This window comes from Equus przewalskii, chromosome 3 (assembly GCF_037783145.1).
Source record: "Equus przewalskii isolate Varuska chromosome 3, EquPr2, whole genome shotgun sequence".
NCBI classification, from domain to species: Eukaryota; Metazoa; Chordata; class Mammalia; order Perissodactyla; family Equidae; genus Equus; species Equus przewalskii.
In genome coordinates, this window is record NC_091833.1 from 19,091,653 (window position 1) to 19,115,803 (window position 24,151).

Genomic DNA, 24,151 nt, shown 5'->3' on the forward strand with positions numbered 1-24,151 from the left:
TTAAATTAGGTAAATACCATTTAGATGTCTTCAGAGGGCTCTTGTAGCAGCATATTTTTCAAAAGCACTGATTATTGATTTATGTACAGCAAAATAATTCACGGGCCTGGCCCGGTGGCGCAGTGCTTAAGTTCGCATGTTCTGCTTCTTGGTGGCCCAGGGTTTGCCGATTCGGATCCCGGGTGCAGACATGGCACTGCTTGGCAAAAACCATGCTGTGGTAGGCATCCCATGTATAAAGTAGAGGAAGATGGGCATAGATGTTAGCTCAGGGCCAGTCTTTCTCTGCAAAAAGGGGAGGATTGGCAGTAGTTAGCTCAGGGCTAATCTTCCTCAAAAAAAATAAAGTAAAATAATTCACATTTATTTAGTGCCTTCTGTGCCCTAGGCACTGTGTTACAGATGGATGGGGGGATAAATGAACGAATTCAGTGCCCAGCAGCCTAGTACTTGGAGTTTCGGCACTCTAAATGTTTCTCAATGAATGAGTGGCAGGTATTAGGCATTAAGACGAGTGTCAGAGGCCCTGCCTTTAAGGAACTCAAGTCTAGTGGGGGAAAGATGAATATACAGTTTCTCAAAAGTGTGGTAAGTTGTATAATAAAGCTAAGCACAGGCATCGAATCTTAGTGGAGAGATTACACTGAGAGGTTACATTCTGACTCTGATGAGGTAGGTTTAAGAATCCTGGAAGAGGATGACTTACTGAGCTGACCCCTAAAGAACTAATAGGTGTTAAAAAATTGCTGGTCGCCACAAATTGGTCACATTCTGTAGTATGAAAAACATGCTGTGGTACATACTTGTTGCATTCTGTTATTTTTCTTGTCACTTATGACAATTGTAATTATGTAGTGGTTTGTGTATTAGTTTAATGTCTTTCATTCCCACTGAACTTCAAATTTTATGAAAACAGGGACCATATCAGTCATATTCATGACTGTAATCCCAGCTTTTAGCAAGTGCCTACTACAAAGACCCTGCTGAGTTAATATTTGTTGAATGAATAATTCAACCATTCCTTACCTAGTGTCTCTTATTTTCTTCTCTCATCTGTTTTCTTTTTTCTTCAACAGTTAATTAATTCAGTCTAGTCTTTTGCTTTCTCCATATTCCCTTCTCTACTATATAAAGTTGCTTAGGTCTATTAATCACTCTCAGAACAAGACAAAATTGTTAGTGTGAAAAGAGTAGGGACTAGGAGTAACGAGACCTACATTCTCTTCCTATCATTGACTTTGGCACTTTGGGCAAGCCACTTAACCCACAAGTACTTTGGTCTTTTCAAGTTCAAATAGGAGAAATTATATCTACTCAGTCCCTTTTGTGTCAAGCAGTTATAAGAATAAAATGCCTTCATAGGTATGAAAACTTTTTGAGTGCTAAGAAAGCACTTAGAAATCTGAGACTTGAAGAAGCTAGAGTGCTACGTTTGTTTATCTTATTTTTATTTTTTAAACAGCTTTATATAGGTAAAATTGACACACGGTAAGCAGCATGTATTTGAAATATACACATTAATAACTTTTGATGTATGTATATGCCTTTGAAACCATCACCTGATCAAGATCGTTGCATTGATTTTTTTAAAAGTTGGGTACCTCAGATAGAATTGGAGACAAACTTGATTCTACTGAAAAGATACTGCAGAACAAGTGCTAGTAAAAGAAACAAAACCAACTATATAAATAAATAAAATGTGAACCTGAAAAAAAATGCAAATATCAGTAGACATGATCTTCTGATAGCGCAAAACCCACTAGTTATTTCTAGGGAAATGTTTTAATCTTCCCTGTGTTGTCTGTGACCACCCAGTGCTGGTAGCTGATGAGTTCACTGTAGGTTGAAAAGTTATGATGTTTCTGAAGTTTTTCCCAGGTCATGAGTCTCGGGCTACAGAAGCTCTGTGTTGGGCAAAAGGACAGCGACTCTTTAGTGCTGGACTCAATGGAGAGATCATCGAGTATGATTTGCAAGCATTAAACATCAAATATGCTATGGATGCCTTTGGAGGACCCATCTGGAGCATGGCTGCCAGCCCGAGTGGCTCTCAACTTTTGGTCAGTAAGCAACTATTGGTAATTCAAACCAAGATTTCTCTTGTGCCCGCTTAAACTTTTGTTCCTGTGTGCACAGGAAGATGAAGTTATATTAGGCATGTAGCACCTCCAGTCTGAGCTGAATTCCAGCAACCCTAATACAAGATTGGAGTTGATATTGGGGATTAAAAAACTCCTTGTCCTGGGGCTGGCCCCGTGGCCGAGTGGTTGGATTCGCGCGCTCCGCTGCAGGCGGCCCAGAGTTTCGTTGGTTCGAATCCTGGGCGCGGACATGGCACTGCTCATCAGACCACGTTGAGGCAGCGTCCCGCATGCCACAACTAGAAGGGCCCACAGCGAAGAATATGCAACTATGTACTGGGGGGCTTTGGGGAAAAAAGGGAAAGAATAAAATCTTTAAAAAAAAAAAAACAACTCCTTGTCCTTTTGCACCCTTTCTACGGCTACTTTGGACCTTGTTTATTCATTTTTGAAACAAGAGAGTTAGTTCGGTTCAGCATTTCCCAAACTCTGTCCTTTGGGATTGGGAGACGTAGAGACCTTTTTTTGTTTTGTTGTGCTTTGTGTTTTATGATAAATTTCATTTCAGAAATATGGCATATTAAATCCTTCTGTAGGGGCCGGCCCTGTGGCCAAGTGGTTAAGTTTGTGGGTTCTGCTTCGGCAGCTCAGGGTGGCCCAGGGTTTCGCTGGTTCAGATCCTGGGTGCAGACATGGCATTGCTCATCAAGCCATGCTGAGGTGGCGTCCAATATGCCACAACTAGAAGGACCCACAACTAAAAATATACAACTATGTACCAGGGGACTTTGGGGAGGAAAAAAGGAAAAAAATGAAAAAATAAATCCTTCTGTAGATTCACAATGCACGTTAGTATATTGAAAGTTCTGAGAGGTCCTTCCTTAGGTTAACTGGTGCAACTATGTTTCACCCTAGTGTTTCTCAAAAATTTTTGAGCAGAGAGTGAGAAGACGTCTTTTCTCCCTTACTGTTAGAATGGGTGCTTTTAGAGATTTAATTTTCTGTGATGAGTCTGTGATTCTTTTTTGACTTGTACTAATTTGGCAATATCTTGACATGTCTCCATCTAGGTTATATGGTTAATGGGTCTTTTATTTAGGCCATGGGTCTCTAGCAGAATTGTGCTGTGAAATCCTACTTCTCTTCCATGCCCTATGCAGGAATTGGGCCACTGATTAACCTGCTTTCTGGCTAGGACATGAAGCCTGCCAAGCATACACTATCAGTTTCCTGGTACCAGTACTTTTTTTCTCTCACAAACTATTTTTCTCTTTCAGAGCAAGTGATAGCTTTGGGGGGGGGGGGGGAATGTATATGTTTAGTGCTATAAAATGCTTATCTTCTTTATTTTCTACCCCTTTTTCCCTAATAGGTTGGCTGTGAAGATGGATCTGTGAAACTATTTCAGATCACCCCCGACAAAATCCAGTTTGAAAGAAATTTTGATCGGCAGAAAAGTAAGGGTTGTTTTTGGTGGGGCAGTGCGTAGACTTAACTTGAAGTTATGTTTCTGTGTCACTGGGGGTGGAATACTTTCCCAGGGGTCCAGGTAATATTTTGTCTGCATGCTAACTTTCTGTGAGTACAGAATATGTGCTAGAAGCTGTCACTAGCTCAGACTTTCTCCATTGTGTAGCATAGCTGTGATTGCATGGTTAAGTAATAATATAGAAAACCAGCAATCCAAAACAGGGAAGCTAATGTTTCTGTCTGAGTCCATTTGTTCTCACTTATTTTTGTGAAGTTTTAACACGTTCTTCAGGAGCTGTGGTTCTTCATCCTGCTAGTGTATTCAAATTGAGTGGGGGGATTTTATGACCCATTGCCAGTGTTCTGCCAGGACCGAGTGACACTCACCTTTAGAGCGGGGAGTGGCAAACTGTTTCTGTAAAGACATCAGGTGGTAGATCGTGTAGATTTTGCAGGCTGTACAGTCACTGCCAACTCAGTCATTGCAGCACAAAAGTAGCCTTAGATAATACTGAAACAAATAGGCATGTCTGTGCTCTGGTGAAACTTTATTTACGAAAACAGCTGGTGGGCCTGATTTGGCCTTTGAGCCGTAGTTTGCTGACCCCTCTTCTAGAGGATAGTAAGTGTCCTCCTGTGTGTTCTCTTTGTCCATTAGTAATATTTATCCTCTGCTAATCAGATTCCTATTTTGTTTGTTTTTAGTATCTTTGGGGTGTTCTTTTTTTAATTACAAAGGTGATACAGTGCTTGTTAAAAATTTCATAGGTTTAGCCAAATGTGAAAGAGAAACTAAATACCTCACTGCACTCTGTAGGTAAAAGTTTGGAGCTAATCTTCTAGACTTTTTCATATATTCATATGAACAAATACCCACAGAGGAGTCCTTGCACTTATTCTTCAGCTTGTTTTTTCACTTGATATATCACAGATGTCTTTCCATGTCAATCAGGCCAGTGTGCATGGTATTGCATTTTATGATGTCCCATAATTGATTTAACCAAATTCCTATTGATGGATATTAATGTTTTTTACTACTGCAACCAGTGCTGCAGTGAACATTTTCCATACACATTTTGGGGCACTCACACAAGTATGTCTCTTTGGTTAATTCCCAGTGCAATTACTGGATCAAAAATACACATTTAAATTTTGTTAAGTTACTACCAGATCAACCTAAAAAGGTTGCGCAGAGGAAGATGGGCACAGATGTTAGCTCAGGGCCAGTCTTCCTCGGCAAAAAGAGGAGGATTGGCAGCAGATGTTAGCTAAGGGCTAATCTTCCTAAAAAAAAAAAAAAAAGTTTGCGCTTATTTATACTATCAACCATTTATACGTTGTTAGAGTCTTTAAGTCTCAAATACTTTATTGTGGATCCCAGGGCACAGTTGTTCCTCATCTGTTATAAAACAATTCTTCACAAGAGTACAGTAGATGAGAGCTAAGACTGTAGAACACTAGCCCTGTAGATAATTGTAGAAGGAGAACTCAGTTAGCGTTTGCTGTATATTTATGTGAATGTCACTTTCTTTTTTGTTGCACAACTCCCAAGGTCGCATCCTGAGTCTCAGCTGGCGTCCTTCTGGTACCCACATTGCAGCTGGCTCCATAGACTACATTAGTGTGTTTGATGTCAAATCAGGTGACTCTTTTGCTCAGTTCATTTGGGGTGTGGGTCCTGTTTGTCAGATTCACATTTCTGGGTTTCCAAAAGCTTGAGACCTTGTCAAGTTTTCAGTGACCTTTAGAGCTTAACCTCTCATTAGCCTTCTAAGATATCCACCATGAATTTCACTCCTTTCTTGGATTACTGTTGCTGCTTTTAGAGGAATCTTGGTTCTTCGATGGAATGCTATACTTTTCATCATAAGAATTCACAGTAGATTTGCCGTCAAACAGTAAGACATTTACTGTGAATGATCAGTAGAATACCTTTTTATATATACAGTTCTTCGTAAAAGTGAGTGTTTGTCTTTGAGGAGCATAAGATCTTGGTAACATAAGTGGTGAGACATGAGATCAGAAAGGTAGAGAACCACATTCTTTTTCTGTTCTTGGCCTAGAGAATTGGTTAATGGAATCCTTCAGTGATGAGCTTGATTTTAACTTGTTAGGTGGGCGTGTCTGTACTCCCATCTAGGGCGAGAGGTAAAACAGGTCAGGCATGTCTCCTTTTTCTTTTTCCTCAGTGTTTATGCTGGTTTTTTATCATCAGTTATACATGCATGTAGTCAAAGAATGCCTTAAGGCTTGTTACGAAAAAGCCTTCTCCCACTCCTCAAAGGCAGCCTTGGTATTTATATCTGTGCTCTAATACAGCATGCTTATCATGCTGCATTTTGGCTTTTCAGTTTTAGACCATTATTTATTGACTTCTACTATTTAACCCTCTTTCTCTGCCCTCTGCCACATGCATCCACACTTTCTCCTGACCCTCCCCGTGTGGTTAAGTTCTAACTTTACTCAGATTAGTAGTCAGTGTTTTTGTTATTACAACTATATAAATATTACTCACATAGTAAATTCTCTCCCCTCTCCACCCTTTCCCTCTTGCTTTTTGTTAATAATTTCTGTCTCTCTGTCTGTATATGTATATATCTGTATATATAGATACCCGCTATATACTGTTTCTATATATATACACACATACAAATCTGTCTCACTAATTCATCCCCAAATTCTTCTAGTTGTATAAATTGGGTTTGAATAAATCTGGTTTTCTTTCTACCACTTTTACCTTGAATGATTCCCTCCCAGAGCCTTCTGACCTGCTCCAGTCGAGTGTAGCCAGTTTCTGGGCTTGCTGCACAACTATGAGATTTTTTTTTTTTTCCTTTTTCTCCCCAAAGCCCCCCAGTACATAGTTGTATATTCTTCGTTGTGGGTCCTTCTAGTTGTGGCATGTGCGACCCTGCCCCAGCATGGTTTGATGAGCAGTGCCATGTCCGTGCCCAGGATCCAAACCAACGAAACAGTGGGCCTCCTGCAGTGGAGCGGGCGAACTTAACCACTTGGCTACGGGGCCAGCCCCAACTATGAGATCTTGAACTCTGATTTTTCAGTCCTTCCAGAGATTCCCTGTGCTTCTCTCTCAGGTGGAATCCCCTATTTCCGTGTCATTCACTTTCCTGGTTTATTCCTTTGTTTGGTGGATCCCGAGAAGGGGTTTATGAGAAAGAATTCTAGGTTGGAAATTATTTTCCCTTAGAATTTTGAAGCCATGACTCCACTGTCTTCCAGCTTCTACAAATATTATGAATCCTGATGCCTTTCTGAGAGTAGATCCTTTGTATAGGTTTTTTTGTTTGTTTTTCCTGGGAGCTTTTAGGATCTTTCCTTTATCTTTACTGTTCTGATATTTAGTAATTATGTTTCTTGGTGTGTGGATCTTCAGCATCAATTTTATTGGACACTTGGTAGATTCTTTTAATTCAAAAACTGATGTTTTCCAGTTTCGGGGAAAATTCTTGTAATTGTTTTATAAGTAAGTTTCCATTTTCTTTCTAGAATTCTGTTATTTGGATGCTGGCTGTTCTAATTTTTTAATCTTTTTTTCCCCTCTTATTTTTTATCTCTTTGACTTTTTACTCTTCTTCCTGGGAGAGTTTGTCATCTTTATCTTTCAATTCTTTTACTGAGTTTTTCATTTCTGCCACTTCCAAAGTTCTTTTTTGTTTCCTGAATGTTTTATTTTTATCGCATTCTCTTTTTGTTTCCTCATATAGTGACTCTTTTTCTCTTTCTAAGGCTGTTTATGATAATATTTGTCATTATCATTCATGATAATATTCTTCACCCTTGGTGTTTCCTCCTTGTTGTTTATTTTTTTCTGGTAGTCTCTTTGTCCTCTGCCTTTCATACGAAGGCCTTCCTCACGCGTCTGGTGATTGCTCTCATCACCACGTGAGTGGAGCTTATTGCACGTGGACTTCACTGAAGAATGGTCTGGCTAGACCGTTTGCTTGAGGAACCTCTGAAGACAGGCTCTTTAGATCTTTCTCTTGTGCTGGTCATATTTCCCAGAGATGTTTTATAGTGTGCTGCCTGGTGATAATAAGCCTGGCCATCAGCATTCTAAGGAGGAGAAAACCGGTCTCCCAACATTGAGTTAGTAAATTGTCGGTCTGTCTTCCATGGCGTGCTTGCCCCCTCACTTGTGCCTGACAACCCTCTTCAGAAAGTAAATCTCCAGTTTTGCGAGTTGCCTGGCCTCTTAGGGGTGGGTATCTGAGGGATCTAAAAGTTTCTTAAACTTCCTTTGAACCAGTCCCTCCTTTTATCCCACTTTGACCTCTGTTTTCCAGAGTATGGCGTCACCAGTTCCTAAGTCTTCTGAGGATCCCGTGGTATAAATCAAGTGGCTTCTTGGCTTTCCCCACTGCTGACTTGGGACTTAGTTTCAGGACTCTGCGAAGTCAGCTCCCGCTCCATGTCTGATTTCCAGTTCTTCAAATTTTGTCTCTATTGTCGTCTCTCCCTTTCCCATGGGGTTTTAGAAAGAACAGTGTGTAACGTATATGTGCAATTGGCCAGTTTTAAGTGAAGTCTCAAATGTTTCTTTTCCATTTCGTGTCCCCCGCAAAATTTCTGTTGCCCCTTGCCCCCTCTCTCCCTCTTTCGGTAACCATTTTGTCATTCCAAGGCTGAGTTCACCATAGCTACTATTTACTGGCTGTCTGTGGTCTGTGCTCAGGCAGCTAACTTAGATGCCTACCACAGGTGATTTTTGAAGACTAAAGGAAAAATAAGCACCATTCAAATGTGGGCTTTTCTCACTTTTCAGGGAGCGCTATTCATAAGATGCTTGTGGATCGGCAGTATATGGGTGTGTCCAAGCGGAAGTGTATCATATGGGGCGTGGCCTTCTTGTCTGATGGCACTGTCATAAGTGTAGACTCTGCTGGGAAGGTGCAGTTCTGGGACTCAGCTACCGGGACTCTGGTGAAGAACCATCTCATTGCAAATGCTGACGTGCAGTCCATTGCCGTATCTGATGTGAGTATAGTCCCTGCTTTCAGCAGTTCCTGTACAACCTGGGGGATGAGTAGAGAAGGCCGTGTCAGTGGTGCCCCACAAACCTGTTCCCTGATCCTGAATGTTGTACTAGAGGAAGATGTGTTTAGGAAAATGTATCTGAAAGCCCACGTAATTTCCCTGAACTCTCATTCTCTAACAGTTAGAGAGTATTCTCTAAAAGGTTAGTTAGCAGAGAGGTTTTCCCCACCCCCTGGTAACCCAGTCTGGTTGTAGATAGGGCACGAGTACCATAGAAGAATCTTGAGAAGCCCTGTTTCGTCTTTCTGCACAACTGTTCTCCTGCTTCCCATTTTGGGAAATTAGAAGGTAATTTTATAGTTATTTTGAAAACGTTAATTTTCTTCTATTTGAATAAGACTTAAGCAGATTTGTATTGAACAAGTGTGCCTCCTCCCTTTTGGTAACATGACTTTTTTTTTTTTTTAAGAGATTTTATTTTTTTCCTTTTTCTCCCCAAAGCCCCCCGGTACATAGTTGTATATTCTTCGTTGTGGGTCCTTCTAGTTGTGGTATGTGGGACACTGCCTCAGCATGGTTCGATGAGCAGTGCCATGTCCGCGCCCAGGATTCGAACCAACGAAACACTGGGCGGCCTGCAGTGGAGCGCGTGAACTTAACCACTCGGCCTTGGGGCCAGCCCCATCGTAACATGAATTCTTAATCAGAAACCTTTGGGTATTTTAGCACTGAGGCATGGAAAGTGACTTTGAGGTTTATTGACTAGATCCTTTATTCTTAAAGGTACATCTTTTTTTTTTTTTTTTAAGATTTTATTTTTTTCCTTTTTCTCCCCAAAGCCCCCAGGTACATAGTTGCATATTCTTTGTTGTGGGTCCTTCTAGTTGTGGCATGTGGGACGCTGCCTCAGCGTGGTTTGATGAGCAGTGCCATGTCCGCGCCCAGGATTCGAACTGACGAAACACTGGGCCGCCTGCAGCAGAGTGCACGAACTCAACCACTCGGCCACGGGGCCAGCCCCAAGATCCTTTATTCTTTATGTTCTTGGTTTGAGAATTATTTGTTCTCTTAAGTGTGGACATCCAGTTTCTAGTGAAGGTATCGCTCATCCTTGCTTTTCTTGCCTGTAAAACATTCCTATCCCATTTCACAGGTTTTTCATGAGAATAATTTGATATGTTAAAGTCCCGTAAGACATTTAAATGTCACATATGAACTATAATACAAGTAGACACTGAAATGAGTGGGAGAAATTCTCCTTTTAAAATAGAGTTTTAATCCAAAATGGTTGTGATTAGACTTAAGACTTAATTATTAAATTTAGTACTGTTTAAAGTGTAATTCCTCTTGGGCCGGCCCCATGGTTGGGTTTGTGCGCTCTGCTTTGGCGGCCCAGGGTTTGTCTGGTTTGGATGCTGGGTGTGGCCATGACACCACTCATCGGGCCATGCTGGGGCGGTGTCCCACATAGTACAACCAGAGACACTCACAGCTAGAAGATACTACTATATACTGGGGGCTTTGAGGAGAAGAAGAAGAAAAAGTGTAATTCCTCAAATATTACATGCACTCGTTTCAGAGACCAAGGAAGATGTATATTTACTGCTGTGGAACAATTTCCAGGGTATGTGGTTAAAGAGAAAGAGCAGAACAGTATACAGTGTATAATATAGTACATAATAGTGTATTAAGAAAAGGAGGATTTATGTATCATATATTAGATATTCTATGTATATACATTTTGCTAGTATATATATAGACTATGTCTGAAAAAAGTAGAAAATGCTAGCGGTGATCGTTTCTGGAGAGGGAAGTTGTGGGGCGCAGGGGGAGACAGGCTTAATTTGTACTGTATAGCTTTTTATATTGTTTGCTCTTTCTTCACCCATGTGCCTATATTAGACTGTATTGCGTTGAATCTTAGATACAAATGATTGTAAGACATGCCATAATTTTGTTATAGTGGGAAAGAAGAAACACTGCCAGTTAAACTGTGACACCATGCTTCTTTTTAAATGTAAAATTTATATTTTATAAGCCTACAATATAAGGTACTATAATGTAAAAGTGACACAATGCTTTTTTAAACATAGAATTTATATTTTTCTTATTGAAGAGCCCCTTGAGACTTAAACATAAATTTTTGTCATATCACTGTTGTGTGTGTATAAAAAGGAAAGTATAAGTGAAATAAAGTGGTCAGGGTATTCCTAAAGCTTCTTCACATTCAGAGTCAGACTCTGAATCATTTTTTGACTCAGTCATTAGGGTCCATGTTTTCCACACATGCCTCCCAGCCATTCAGGGTGTTGGTAGATGATACTCCATGAATAGTCCCAAGATTTTCTTTTAGGCTTTGAGAATGATTCTACAAGTTTTGATGTTCGCTCCTTATCTGAAGATGTTACAAGTTGGCAGATATAAGAGAACCTAATTTCAGAGGTATTAAAATGTGGAAAAATGTGTACCTGAGAATCAATGAATTGTAGTACTTATTGTTAAGAAACTGAAAAATGCAATTGTACAAAATCCAGCTCTCAAAAATGCTCATCGCGGATTCTGGAGTTGGGCAGACTCTGGTTTGAATCCCAGCCGTACCACTTAACAGCTGCATATCTTCCTTGGGCAAGTTACTTATTTCTGAGCCTCGCTTTCTTCCTCTTAAAACAAGGGTGATAGTAATACACACCTCATGGAGTTTGGGAAAAGATCATATGGGTAGTGCTTAGAAAGTGCTAAGTACAGTGTCTGGCACAGAGTGAGTGTGGTATTGGCATTATCATTTTCACATCTCTTGAAACTGCTCCTCATTTCAAGGCTTTTCTCTACTACACTGTCTTGCCAAAACAGCTGATTATTTTTAGATTCTTTTTAATGGATTTTCATTGACTTAAGAGTGAATCACGGCAAACACCCAGTCCTTTGATCTTCTTAGATGTCTTCCACCAGCATCAGGTAGGCAAGGACTGTGCTGATTCCTGCGGGGAGTTGGAGGGAACACTTGCTTTCGTTTAGAGGTCAGTCCTGACAGGTTTTTTTTTTCCTGTGTAGAGCAGTCACTCTTTGATTAAATTAAGACAGCCCCCCTTCCACGTCCGCTTTTCCCTTGCTTCGTTCCTGCTGCACAAGAGAACCTTTTCCTTTTGTGTCTTTTTCAGTTCTCTTATGATTCCACCTCCGGGAAAGAGGATGTGGAGTGAGGGAGACTCGCCTTTCCAATCCCTCTCTATTGGTGGGACTTTGAGCAAACTGCTGCCTTTTTTTCTTTTTTTTTTGTAAACTACAGAAACTGTTTCGTTGGAGGTAGTGAGGAGAGTATGAGTTTCTGAGCTGCTCAGTATCTCCACTTTGCCTTGGGCTAATGATTTTCAAATAGTATCCTTAGGGGGGGCAAGGGAGAGGCTGGTCTGGGCCCCCTGATGTGCTTCAGATATGCTTTCCTTCCTTCTCCTCCATCATGTGCCTGCAGGTGACCTCAGAGAGAGCTGGCACAAGGTTGAGGCAGTGTGCTCTGCCCAGGGCAAAGGCTTTGGAGGCAGATGGCCATGAGTCTTTGTCACGTCCCTAAACCTCTTTTTATTTATTTATTTATTTAAAAAAAATTTTTTTTTTTTTTTTTTTTTGAGGAAGATTAGACCTGAGCTAACTACTGCCAATCCTCCTCTTTTTGCTGAGGAAGACTGGCCCTGAGCTAACATCCATGACCATCTTCCTCTGCTTTATACATGGGACACCTGCCACAGCATGGCTTTTCCCAAGCTGTGCCGTGTCCACACCCAGTATCCCAACCGGTTCACCGAGAAGCAAAACATGTGCACTTAACCGCTGCACCACTGGGCTGGCCCCTCCCTAAACCTCTAGAAGCTCCAGGTTCCTTATCTGTGTAAAGGGCTATTAAATGATGATTAGGGAAAAAAAGGTAAAATCATGACTCGTACAAATATGAAATAGAAATATGTCAGAGATTTTCTGTAACTCGTTAACTAATGAGAGAACCGGTAAGATGTCATAAGCAGTTCAAAGGAGAATTCAAAGAACGCAGTTATATAAGGCTCTCAGGAATACTGAAATGAATTTACAAATTGTTGCAAGACCCAGGATCCACAGGGCAATAATCAGTTGCATTCCAGTAGGCATAATTCTTTTGCATTTCTATGCAATAGAATCTTTTGCCTCACACTCAGTTTTCTTTAATTTACAGAGTTGTAAAATAGCTCCAGGACAATCGAAGAGCTCACTAGACAAGAACACCAGTGCTTTTTAGGCTCTTTCAAAGTCTTTCACAGTATTTCCTGATAGGGCAAGTAATACATAACTTTGCAAGTTACTGAAGAATTAGAGATGATATGACATATGTAAAGTTCCTAGCACAGTAAGTGTGCAGTTGATGGCAGCTGCCTGCTCAGACATGTTCAGACATCTCCCTTCTCTTGGCTAGCTGACCTAGTCTCTACACTATTTGATTGGTTAACTGCAGATCCAGGTTCCTGATTCTTCTCACTACCCTATCAAACATCCCTTTTTTTCCTTGCTTAAAGTTTTGTGTATTTTTAAAAACTGGAGTTAAAATGAAAACGGTTTTGAGAATATAGAGAAATTAAAAAAAGTAATTGTAGACACACTAAGACCTTTTAAAACTAACAGAAATCGTGGTGCTCGACATACTAGCAAGAGAGAGCCTTAAACCAGGGACCAAGTAACCTGGGTCTTTGTGTGATATTGATCAGGCCCCCTCCCCACCTCTGCCTGCCCTCCCTTCATCTCTAAAAAGAAGACAGTGAGTTTCAGGGTTTTCCAAACTTCAATCTTTCAACTACCATTTCAACCCCCACCCCCACCCTGTTCCTCTTACATTCCCAATACTTTATTTACTTTTCTTTTTTCAAATTTTTTATTGTGGTAAAATATACATAAGAGAATTTTCCAATTTAACCATTTTTAAGTGTACAATTCAGTGTCGTTAAGTACATTGACCGTGTTGTGTAACTGTCACCTCTATCCATTTTCCGAACTGTTTCATCACCCCAAGCAGAAACTCTGTACTTATTAAATAATAACTCTCTGCTCCTCCCTTCTCCCAGCCCTTGGTAACTTCCATTCTTCTTTCTGACCCTATGAATTGCCTGTGAGAAGTATCTCATATAAGTGGAATCATATAATATTTGTCCTTTTGTGTCTGGGTTATTTTACTTAGCATAATGTTTTCAAAGTTCATCCATGTTATAGCATTATCAGAACTTCATTCCTTTTTAAGGCTGAATAATATGCCGTTGTATGTATATACCACATTGTGTTTATATATTCATCTGTTGATGGACATTTGGGTTGTTTCCATCTTTTGGTGCTTGTGGAATAATGCTGCTGTGAACATTGGTGTACACGTATCTGTTTGAGTCTCTGCTTCCAAATCTTTTGAGTATTGTTTATTCATTACTATTCTTGCTTGGAGGTGTGTGTGTGTGTGTGTGTGTGTGTGTGTGCGTGCTTATTTTTCTATATGAATTTAAGAAGTGCCTCTTCTAGTTCCAAGTATAAGACTATCAGTATTTTTATTGGGTTATGTAAAACTTATACATTTCCTTAGTGATCATTAATATTATGTTAAATACTCCTGTATAAGAATGCGGTATGGATTTCTTTGTTGAGGTCATCTTTTATGTCCTTTAGAAGGACCTAAATTTTTTTCTTACGTAGGTCTGGCACTTTTTTTTGTTAAATTTATTGCTATATGTTTTATCTCTTTTGTTGCTATTCTAATGAGGCCTAGTTTGTATTTATGAAAGCACTGTAACAGTTTGAGGTACATATTAATTTTCTCAGTAGGGGGCGCATTGTTACTTATGTGTGAGCTTGCTCCTCTGATGGAATTGTTAGCTTCTGGAGGAAGAAGACCCCTGTAATCTGGGCAGTTTTACCTTAAGCTGCCCAGACAGAAAACCTCAGGGAATATTTTTCACACTGGGCCCTGTTTTGCTCAATTGTACCTCCCTAATGATTTAATTTCTCAGCAAGAAGACAGTTTCGTGGTGGGCACAGCCGAGGGGACAGTATTCCATTTTCAGCTGGTCTCTGTGACTTCCAACAGCAGTGAGAAGCAGTGGGTGCGGACAAAGCCATTCCAGCATCACACTCACGACGTGCGAGCCGTGGCCCACAGCCCAACAGCATTGATATCCGGAGGTGGGTTCCACTCTCAGCCAGTTGCTTCTTTACTCAGCTCTGGTTATTTTCAGGCAGGACTATTTCTAATTCTGATGCCTTCTCCCCTCCCCTTCGCACCCCAGGCACTGATACCCACTTAGTTATTCGTCCTCTCATGGAGAAAGTGGAGGTAAAGAATTATGATGCTGCTCTCCGAAAAATCACTTTTCCCCATGTAAGTATCACCTCCTTACCCCCACCATCCCCCTGTCCCACAAGACTGAGCGCAGGTCACACTTCCTGGGCAAATCTGTAGGACTTCTGTAGTTACCTACCTTCTTCCTGCTTCCTTGTGTTTCTGAGGCAAGCCTTTTGCAGACAGTTGCAGGGACTGAGAGATTTACGGCAGCGCTCCTAGTTTAGTTTCTAGGGAAATCATTCCCTGTTCCAGATAGTTGTGGTTTATGGGGATTTTGTTTGTTTGTTTTTAAGGCTGGGCTCTTTATTATTCTGAGTGGGAGCAGAAAAATCCAGGCTTTCAGTGTTCCTCTCTAGGTAAATGGACATCTTCCTAAGCTGGAAACCCTTCTCTCTACTACCTGGTTCTACATTCCGTTCGGCCAGTAAACCTTACTGAGTCTACCTCCTCCTTATCTCTTGAATCTAGTCATTTCTCTTTGTCTTCACTGGCATTATCCTAGTTTGGATCAATGTCTTTTCTCATCTGGATTCCTCCTTTTTTATTTACATTTGTGTCGTTCCAGCCTGTTCTCCATTGATCTGTTCAGAAAGCACCTTTGTTCATCACTCTATGCTTTGAAGCCTTTGATTGGTGTCTCTTGCCTTCAGCATAAAGAGCTGATTCCTTAGCATGGCTTATGAAACCTGTCTTGATCTGGCCCTGGTCCTTCAGCTTCTTCTCTCACGTCCTCTCACACACATGCAGTACCCCACGCAGTCTAGCCATTCTGAAAGACTTTTTATTCCCTCTAATGCTCTTTTACCTTTGAGCTATTTCACGTGCCATCACTCTGTTTGGAACATCCTGCCCTACCCTCTTTGCCTGACTAGTCTTTACCAGTGAACTTCCTCTGGGCTCATGTCTTTACCCCCATGAGGCTAGATTAGATATGCTTAACACTTTTTTTTTTGTTACATACTGGGCTTAGCCATGTTAAAATTCTTAGCACACTTAGTGTAATTGCCTGTTTAATTCTATCTCAACCCTTTAGACTATAAGCTTGAGAGCAGTTCCTGTGTTTTTATTTACCACTGTGTTCTTAGATCCTAGTGCAGCGCCTGGCGTTTGGTAGGACTTAGGAAATATTTAGCAAGTAAATGGATTTCAACAGTAAAAACTGTGCTAAGATGTTGCTGCTGTATCTAGTACTGAGGCAATAGATGACCCTGGCTTATTTATCACTTTTCAATTCTTGGATACAGCGACGTCTTATTTCCTGTTCAAAAAAGAAGCAGCTTCTCCTCTTCCAGTTTGCTCATCACTTGGAACTTTGGCAGCTGGGCTCTACAGTTGCAACAGGTGAGATGGGAGAAAGTTTTTTCCAATAAGAAAATAGGAGAGAGAAGGTGGAAGTTAGAATTGCAGTTGAAATTCTATTTATAGAAAAATGGAAGTAGATTTTTCTGTGTCCATTGGAACTTATGGTTTTCCCACCCACCAGATAGACCAAAGGAGTTCTTCAGAATGTTAGAATCATTAGCAGGATACTGGATCATCTGTTAAAGGTTCGTGATTCTGTACAGTACACTGCAGAGTGTAGTAGAGGTGAGGGTTGTGGAATTGTAGTTTGCCCTGGCTTGATTGGGATCAAAATAGGCTGTTGAAAAATGACAAGATTTAATGGTGGGCAGTGATGGCTCTGCACAAAAAAGAAGGTCACGTGGAACTTACTGGGCTGACAGCCTCGTGGCCTTTGGTATGACCTGTTAAAGAAATGTTTGAGTCGTGTTATTTTATAGTAGATTAGATGTTTTTGCTTTCGGTTCCAAGTTGAACAAAGGAAGTTGAAGTCAAGGCCACACAAACTCCACATCCCCCCACTTGCATGCCTGGCTGTGGGGTACAGCTTCAGAGAATTAGTGACGTGCCATGGGCCATTTCTAGGGCACCCAAGTAGAAGCTAAGAAAGTGCTCACTGCTTTCCTCTTCATATACCTCCGGAAAAATTGTAGGCTTGCTAAGTCAGGTATTTTTCTGATTTCCTACTGGTAATGATTCCCTTCTACCCAGGAATGACTTTTTAGGGAAAAAAAAAAAAGTGCAAATAACCTTTCTTTGAGAAGAAAAACCTCAGGGAAATTTCTTGTTCCAGGAAAGAATGGGGATACCCTTCCACTCTCTAAAGATGCAGATCATTTACTGCACCTCAAGACAAAGGTAAGGAAGTTGAACTGTGTGTTCACACTCTGAAATCCAGAACGTTTTTCTCGTTCTCAATTTTGAGGGTTACCTAGTTGACATCATAAACTGTGTAAAATCTAAAATTATTTGAATGAAGTCTATGTCAACAGAACTGGGTTTCCTGTGATTATAAATTGGGCATTCAGAATTTATTGGATGAATGAAACAAGAAATTAGTTTTTCTTCTTTGGCATTATGAAAATAACACGCATTTTTTTAAAAAATTAAAATGGTACAAAAGAGTATACAATGAAAAACGAGCCTCTTCCTTACCCCAAATTTCTGGTCCCACTCTGCAGAGAAAATCACTGCCAAAAGTTTTCTGCATATCCTTCCAGAAAAAATTTACACCTATTTGTGTATATATCTTTTCTTTCTACACTAATGGGAATATACTATGCAAGCTGCTATTTTCCTTTTTAAAAATCTTTAATTACACAAATATTTGTGAATACACTCATACTAATGTAAAGAATTCAAATGGTATTCATCATTTATATCCTTGTCCACCTCTTTAATTATAGTTTCCTCTACTGAAATATTTATTGTTAATTAACTAGCTGTATATTCTTCCAGATCTTTTTCTTTGTATGTGTATACATACATATATTTAGATATTTTGTGTTTTTTAAGTTAAGTAAATGTTATCTTAAACTCTTCCTTTGTCATGCAAATTATTTCTTAGTATTTCTTAGAGGTCTTTAAAGCAGCTTGTCATAAACAAAACAGAAAATCGGTTCTCCAAGTCACCTGGCCTCCAAAGCTTTCCTGCATTAAATTCCTCTCTACTCAGGTTGCTACAGTTAGGGGTTAGTATGAAGTTATCTATGAAGTATGCAGAGGGCTGAGAGAAGTTCACGGTGTTCATAGACCTCAGTTCTTGGTTTTGGAAATGAAAGCCATGCCATTTAGGTGCTCCACCTCTGAAATAATCATAGTGACACACAGCATATGTGTGTCAGGATTATGTGTAGGTATTTGTGGATATGTCTCGAGTGGTAATAGCTTGAGGATTCATGTCACAGTGAACCTTGTCGTATGAAGTTTTACTTGAACATTCATCGTGATTCCTAATATTGCCAGGGTCCTGAGAACATTATTTGCAGCTGTATTTCCCCATGTGGAAGTTGGATAGCCTATTCTACAGCTTCTCGTTTTTTCCTCTATCGGTTGAGTTATGAACGTGACAACATAAGCCTCCAAAGGGTAAGTGATAACCCAAGGTCTAGTCAGACAAGAAGAGACTTTGTAAGTATGTGATTTTTGTGTGAAGTGGAAATGCACTAGATGTAATGCTTGCTCAGCGAAAAGCTATTTGGAGACAGCTGTTAAAAATGGTCGTTTATTTCCATTTTGTATTGATTATGTTTTTGGAGAAGTAGGGAAATGCCAGGAAGTAGCAGTAGAGTTTAGGCTTTCTTTTTTTTTATTTTTAAAGATTGGAACCTGAGCCAACAACTGTTGCCAATCTTTTGGTTTTTTCTTCTTTTTCTCCCCAAAGCCCCCCCCAGTACATAGTTGGATATTGTAGTTGTAGGTCTTTCTGGTTGTGCTATGTGGGAGGCTGCCTCAGCGTGGCCTGATGAGCAGTGCCATGTCCCCATCCAGGATCCGAACTGGTGAAACCCTGGGCCACCGAAGCTGAGCACGTGAACTTAACCACTTGACCACAGGGCCGGCCCCAAGTTTAGGCTTTTGAAGAGATGGAAAGGGGGATGTGTAGGTTACAGTAGGCCCTTGGTCAGTTGGCTTCCTTAGAAACAGGAAGCATTCCTGTAATTTAAGCCTGGCTGTGGTTTTTTTTGATGGGCTCTAGGTCTCCTCTCTCTTACTGGTTTTTACTACTGTTTCACTCCAAGGTTTCCAAAATGCCAGCATTCCTTCGCTCTGCCCTTCAGATTTTGTTTTCTGAAGATTCAGCAAAGCTCTTTGTGGCATCCAATCAAGGCTCTCTACATATCATTCGGCTGTTGGAAGGAAGCTTCAAGCATCTGCATACTTTCCAGCCTCAGTCAGGTGGGAATTTGGTAACTGGCCACCTGGGAAAGTTGTCAGTCTCTGGTGTATCTTTCTTTCTTTTCCATTTTAAACCTCATTCGTTGTCAGGGGTTCACTAATGTTCTTCTCCAGTCTGCTAATACACTCACATGTTTGCAATTTAAAGTAGGAGGAGATATCTGGCAAATGAAAACGCTTGATGAGATCTGAAATGTTCCTCACACCTACTCTTTTCTCACTGGGTTTTTGATTCCTTATTTGGGGCCAGAGAAATTTCGTCATCCTTCTTAGAGTTTTGTTAGCAGAGCAAGAAGAAAATTAAAATTGTCTGTAATCCTGGCACCCAGAAATAACCACCATTAATGTTTTTCTGTATTCACAGTATGTGTTCGTATGTAGGTATTTTGTGGAGATGTTAATTTTTTTGGTTGGTTGTTTTTATAAAGGTAAACGTATACATACAGTTTCATTATCTGTCATATAATGTTCAGGACCATTTTTCCATGTTTGAGAACATTTATATGCATGAAGGAGTGACTGTGAGTAGCCAGCTGTTCCTGAGTTAATTATTGAGGACTCAGTACCCAGGACTTCCCACGGGCCTTTTCCTTTCTCCCTTGCCCTGGCTTCTAGTGGCTTCACTGTCATTTAGACTCCCTCAGCCTGGAAAATCAACTCTCTTAACTTAAACTCTCACTGTTCATAAGCTACTCCAGAAGCATACAGGAAAAGAAACCCGCAAATTAGGAGTCAAATAAACTGATAGTATTTATTGAGTACTTGTATATGTTTATATTTTAAAGCTTAGACTCTATACTTTTGCATTTAACACCCCTTAAAATTAGTATCTGCATTATGTATATAACTATTTCTTCCTCGTCTCTCATTTCACTTCTCTTATAGTCAAGCTGGCTTCTTCACTGCCCTTAAACCTGTGTATTCCAGTCCTTGTCACTTAGCTCATGCTGTTCTCCATCCTTTTCTGCCCACCTCACCCATCCTTTAGCATCTGGTTTGTGTCTTGTTATAAAGCTTTTTCATCATTTGGGGGTGTTATATGCAGCACATATTTTGGCATATAGCATCACTGTCTGATTTTTATCCCACATGAGTCTTCATGTTGCCAGACTGGTTTAAAAATCTCTTGATGACAAAGATGGTTCATATGTGCCCCTGCTCCCTTAGTACTAAATATATACCAGGCACCCAGTAAATTAAAGATAAGCTCTAAGCGTGTTGAATTTGCTCTTTGTCCATAACTGATTAAAAGCCATTTGGTAGAAAAGGAGTTTGAAACAAAGTATAGATTTTAGTGGTAGCTGCTACCCTGATTCTTCATTCCGGTAGTAGGCAGTATCTCACTCAGGCCTGAGTGAGTGATGCCTTCAGGCTTATCTCTCTGACTCCTCTTTACCTAAAGGATGGCTAATAAATGAAAATAGTAGACAGATTAACATCCAGAACTTATTCCCAAAACTGTCAAGAAATTATCCTGTAAGTAATTTAAAACTGAGGGTCTTCTTGGCTTTTGCCATCATCTTCACGGCGAGGTTGACTGTGGACACTGAATTCAGAGACTTAACAGTTGTTCTGTCCTCACAGGGACAGTGGAGTCCATGTGTCTTTTGGCAGTCAGTCCAGACGGGAATTGGCTGGCTGCATCAGGCACCAGTGCTGGAGTCCACGTGTACAACGTGAAAAATCTAAAGGTGAGCATGGGGTTTAGTAGCAGCCAACAGGAGGAAGTTAGCCGATAAGACTCAGGGCGGATTGGTATTACTCGGAAAATTACTGGACTTTTTTTTTTTTTAACCAAGAATTTTTCCTGTTTTACTTGTTGGGAATCTGAAAGCTATAATTTGTAAAATCAGTCAATGGCAACAGTGAAACCACTCCTGCACGGAAATTTGAAATTAAGGATTTATGGGTGATGAATCCACATTCAGGTTATTTCTGTATTTTGGGGCGGAAAATTCCGATTTACCCAGATGAATAGTTGCAGATAGTAACAATTTCCTTTAATAGTTCGCCTTGTAATCTGAAGGAATTTTTAAATTAAACAGAAATTTGACAAAGGAATAGCAGGAAAACATTTTTCACTAATCAGTAATGATGTTGCCATTCACACGTTGGATCACTCACGATCCTTTACAAGTCATCATCTTCATCATAAAAGTCAGGCAGGAACTGCCCAAAACTTGCAACAGGCATGAGTTTATAGAACAACAGCAAATTGCAACATTTAATGTGTTTGGCTGTTAATTGCGTAATTCAGTCTTTATTTTACTGTGCCAAGAGCATCTACTGCTCTTTGAGCCTGGCCTGGCATTTAAAGGAGTGTTCCTGTGTAGTGGTGCACATGCCTTGCAATTGTACAGTAATGTCCATGACTGGGCATTAATTTCTTTAAAAGAAATCCAGTGTGGAGCTGTGGATTCCCTGTTTAATGACATGTTTATGAGTAATTCATACAGACGTATAGATAGCAGGGAAGGCTTGACTCTGAAGTTCTCTGTCAATGCTCTCAGTTTTGTAAGCAGTTAAACATGCATATTTTTAAAATGAAATTAAAGTGTATTGTTTGGGGAAATGCCTGATGTTTATAGGAACTTCCATAGAACCCTTTGAGTTCCAAGGAACACTATTTTAAAACCACTAACCTTGACCATCTACTCTTTCCTGAGGGAAAGTATCATATAGAGTTGTTTTTTGTGTCTGTTGTTTGTTCCCAGCTTCACTGCACAGTGCCTGCTTACAATTTCCCTGTGACTGCTCTGGCCATCGCCCCCAGTACCAACAACCTTGTCATTGCTCATTCTGACCAACAGGTAAGAGATTCCAGTGCTTTCTAGTTCCTTTCTGCTGGATAGTAACTTAGAAGCTGAGATAATGACAATTCTGGAGGAGTTTTGTGAAAGTACTGGACAATATAAAGGTAGTTTCCTCCTTTGTGAAGTAAAACATCAGTGTATCGCCTGGGCACATCATCAGCCGGTAGTACCCATTGGCTTTATGGGGCACAATGGATTGGTGAAGCACTGAGATTCTACAGTAAAGAGGTACAAGAAGGAGGAGGAATTTTGAAGAACGTGTTTTACTGATTGTGTTTAGACTAAAGATGACATGGACTCGGGTGTTAGACTGGATATGGGATGGAATAAGATTTTGAGAGTTGAAAGTGACTAAAACATCATATATTTCGTCTTCTCTTTTGCAGATAAGGAAATCAGGTCATAGTGAAATCAGTACCGAATATCAGCCAAAATTAGTGTTTACTGTTTTTTTCCATGCACATTTAAGTAGACTGCTAGGCAAATGATAGTTGCTACTTTGATTAGCAGTTTTTACACTTACACATGCACACACATACGTGTTCTATCCAAAAAATGAAATTTCTCATTTCAGTTTCATGGATTTGTGTCCTTGACCAAAGGCTGAAATTCAAATTAGTGAAGCCTCATTCTTATCTTTGTCATATATGATGATGATGTCCACCTGATACCTTTCACTGGCAGTTGGTCCCTTAAGTACTTTTAAGTACTTGAAAACTGGTGGGCAAATTTTTTGTACCTATTAGATTAGCAAAGATGAATAGATAATGCTCAGTGCCATGAGGCTATAGGGAAAGAGCACTTCATAAGTTGGGTAAATTTGTGTCACCCCTTTAGAGAACCTTTTGGTGGTATCTAAAAAAATTTTAAGTCCACATAATCTTTGATTGAGAAATTCCTTGTTTTTTTTTTTGAGGGTGATTAGCCCTGAGCTAGTATCTGCTGCCAATCCTCCTCTTCCTGCTGAGGAAGACTGGCCCTGAGCTAACATCCGTGCCCATCTTCCTCCACTTTGTATGTGGGACGCCTGCCACAGCATGGCTTACCAAGCGGTGCCATGTCTGCACCCTGCAAACCCCAGGCCACCGAAGTGGAACGTGTGAACTTAACAGCTGCACCACCGGGCCGGCCCCAGAAGTTCCGATTCTAAAAGTTCTTCCTACAAATACATGCTTTGCAGTTGTGCAAAAAGACACTGATGCAGAGATAATCTTTGCAGCCTTGTTTGTAGTAGCCAAAGATTGGAGATAACCTTTAATGTCCATTAGCCAGACTAGAGGAGTAAGTTATGATACATCCAAAAAGTGAGTGGATTATTATGTGTTCTGCAGAGGGGTCACGAGTGAGCTCTCTCTGCCTGGATGCATATGTTGCTATGGGTTAGTCGCAATTATATAATGATAAATGAAAAAAGCAACATACAGAACAGTGTGGATTATATGTGTAAAATATCTCTGAAAAGATATAAACAAGAAATACGCTGCTCTTGTCTTGGGGAAGAGATGTCAAGGTTCCAGGGGGCTTTGCACTGTAAAGCTTTCTGTGCTGTTTGAATTGCTTATTGTTATGTAATTTACCTTAAAGATTTTTTATTTAAAAAAAGTAGTGAGAATGCATGAGGCTGAATATGATACAGTCAAGGTTTGTATAAATGTTTTCTGTATGGATGTGGTTAGGAATGATGGTTACCCTTCTGGTCTTTCTGAGTACCAGCCTGCATTTCCCTTGTATCAAATCCGTCCTCAGGTCTTTGAGTACAGCATCCCAGACAAACAGTATACCGAGTGGAGCCGGACCATCCAGAAGCAGGGGTTTCATCACCTTTGGCTCCAAAGGGATACTCCCATCACACACATCAGTTTTCATCTCAAGAGACCAATGCACATCCTTCTTCATGATGCCTACATGTTCTGCATCATTGACAAGTCGTTGGTGAGTTCTTCACTACTACCACCTGTGCTCTCACTGATTCTTCCTTACTTAGAATCTTCAAGTTCTAAAAGCAATAAAGTACAAAAAGTTAGAGGAAGGAGAATCAGAATAAAGTTTCCTGGTATATTCTTTGGAGGAGAGGTGCTTTGTTTTGCAACTTTCCTCATTTTCATTCCCATGCTCTTGAGGCTCCCAGCCTGGTTTTTGCTGATTTGACCATTTCTATGCTTTGCCTGTGAACACATAAACTTAGGTAGCAAAGTGATTAGGTCAGTATCCAG

The 24,151-nt window shown here is 40.3% G+C and overlaps 1 protein-coding gene across 7 annotated transcripts in view; it reads left to right on the forward strand.

The window, feature by feature from the left end:
- Nucleotides 1–24,151, forward strand: part of UTP4 (UTP4 small subunit processome component) — a 28,798-nt gene that overhangs the window by 2,255 nt on the left and 2,392 nt on the right. For all 7 annotated transcript variants that reach the window (XM_008542841.2, XM_070612227.1, XM_070612224.1 and 4 more), the window contains exons 3-15: nucleotides 1,869–2,060; nucleotides 3,454–3,538; nucleotides 5,104–5,193; nucleotides 8,335–8,546; nucleotides 14,555–14,726; nucleotides 14,831–14,922; nucleotides 16,131–16,227; nucleotides 17,021–17,085; nucleotides 18,193–18,315; nucleotides 18,969–19,125; nucleotides 20,710–20,816; nucleotides 21,840–21,935; nucleotides 23,685–23,870. In XM_008542841.2, the coding sequence (XP_008541063.1) occupies nucleotides 1,869–2,060; nucleotides 3,454–3,538; nucleotides 5,104–5,193; nucleotides 8,335–8,546; nucleotides 14,555–14,726; nucleotides 14,831–14,922; nucleotides 16,131–16,227; nucleotides 17,021–17,085; nucleotides 18,193–18,315; nucleotides 18,969–19,125; nucleotides 20,710–20,816; nucleotides 21,840–21,935; nucleotides 23,685–23,870 (1,674 nt within the window). The remainder of the gene's footprint in view (nucleotides 1–1,868; nucleotides 2,061–3,453; nucleotides 3,539–5,103; nucleotides 5,194–8,334; nucleotides 8,547–14,554; nucleotides 14,727–14,830; nucleotides 14,923–16,130; nucleotides 16,228–17,020; nucleotides 17,086–18,192; nucleotides 18,316–18,968; nucleotides 19,126–20,709; nucleotides 20,817–21,839; nucleotides 21,936–23,684; nucleotides 23,871–24,151) is intronic.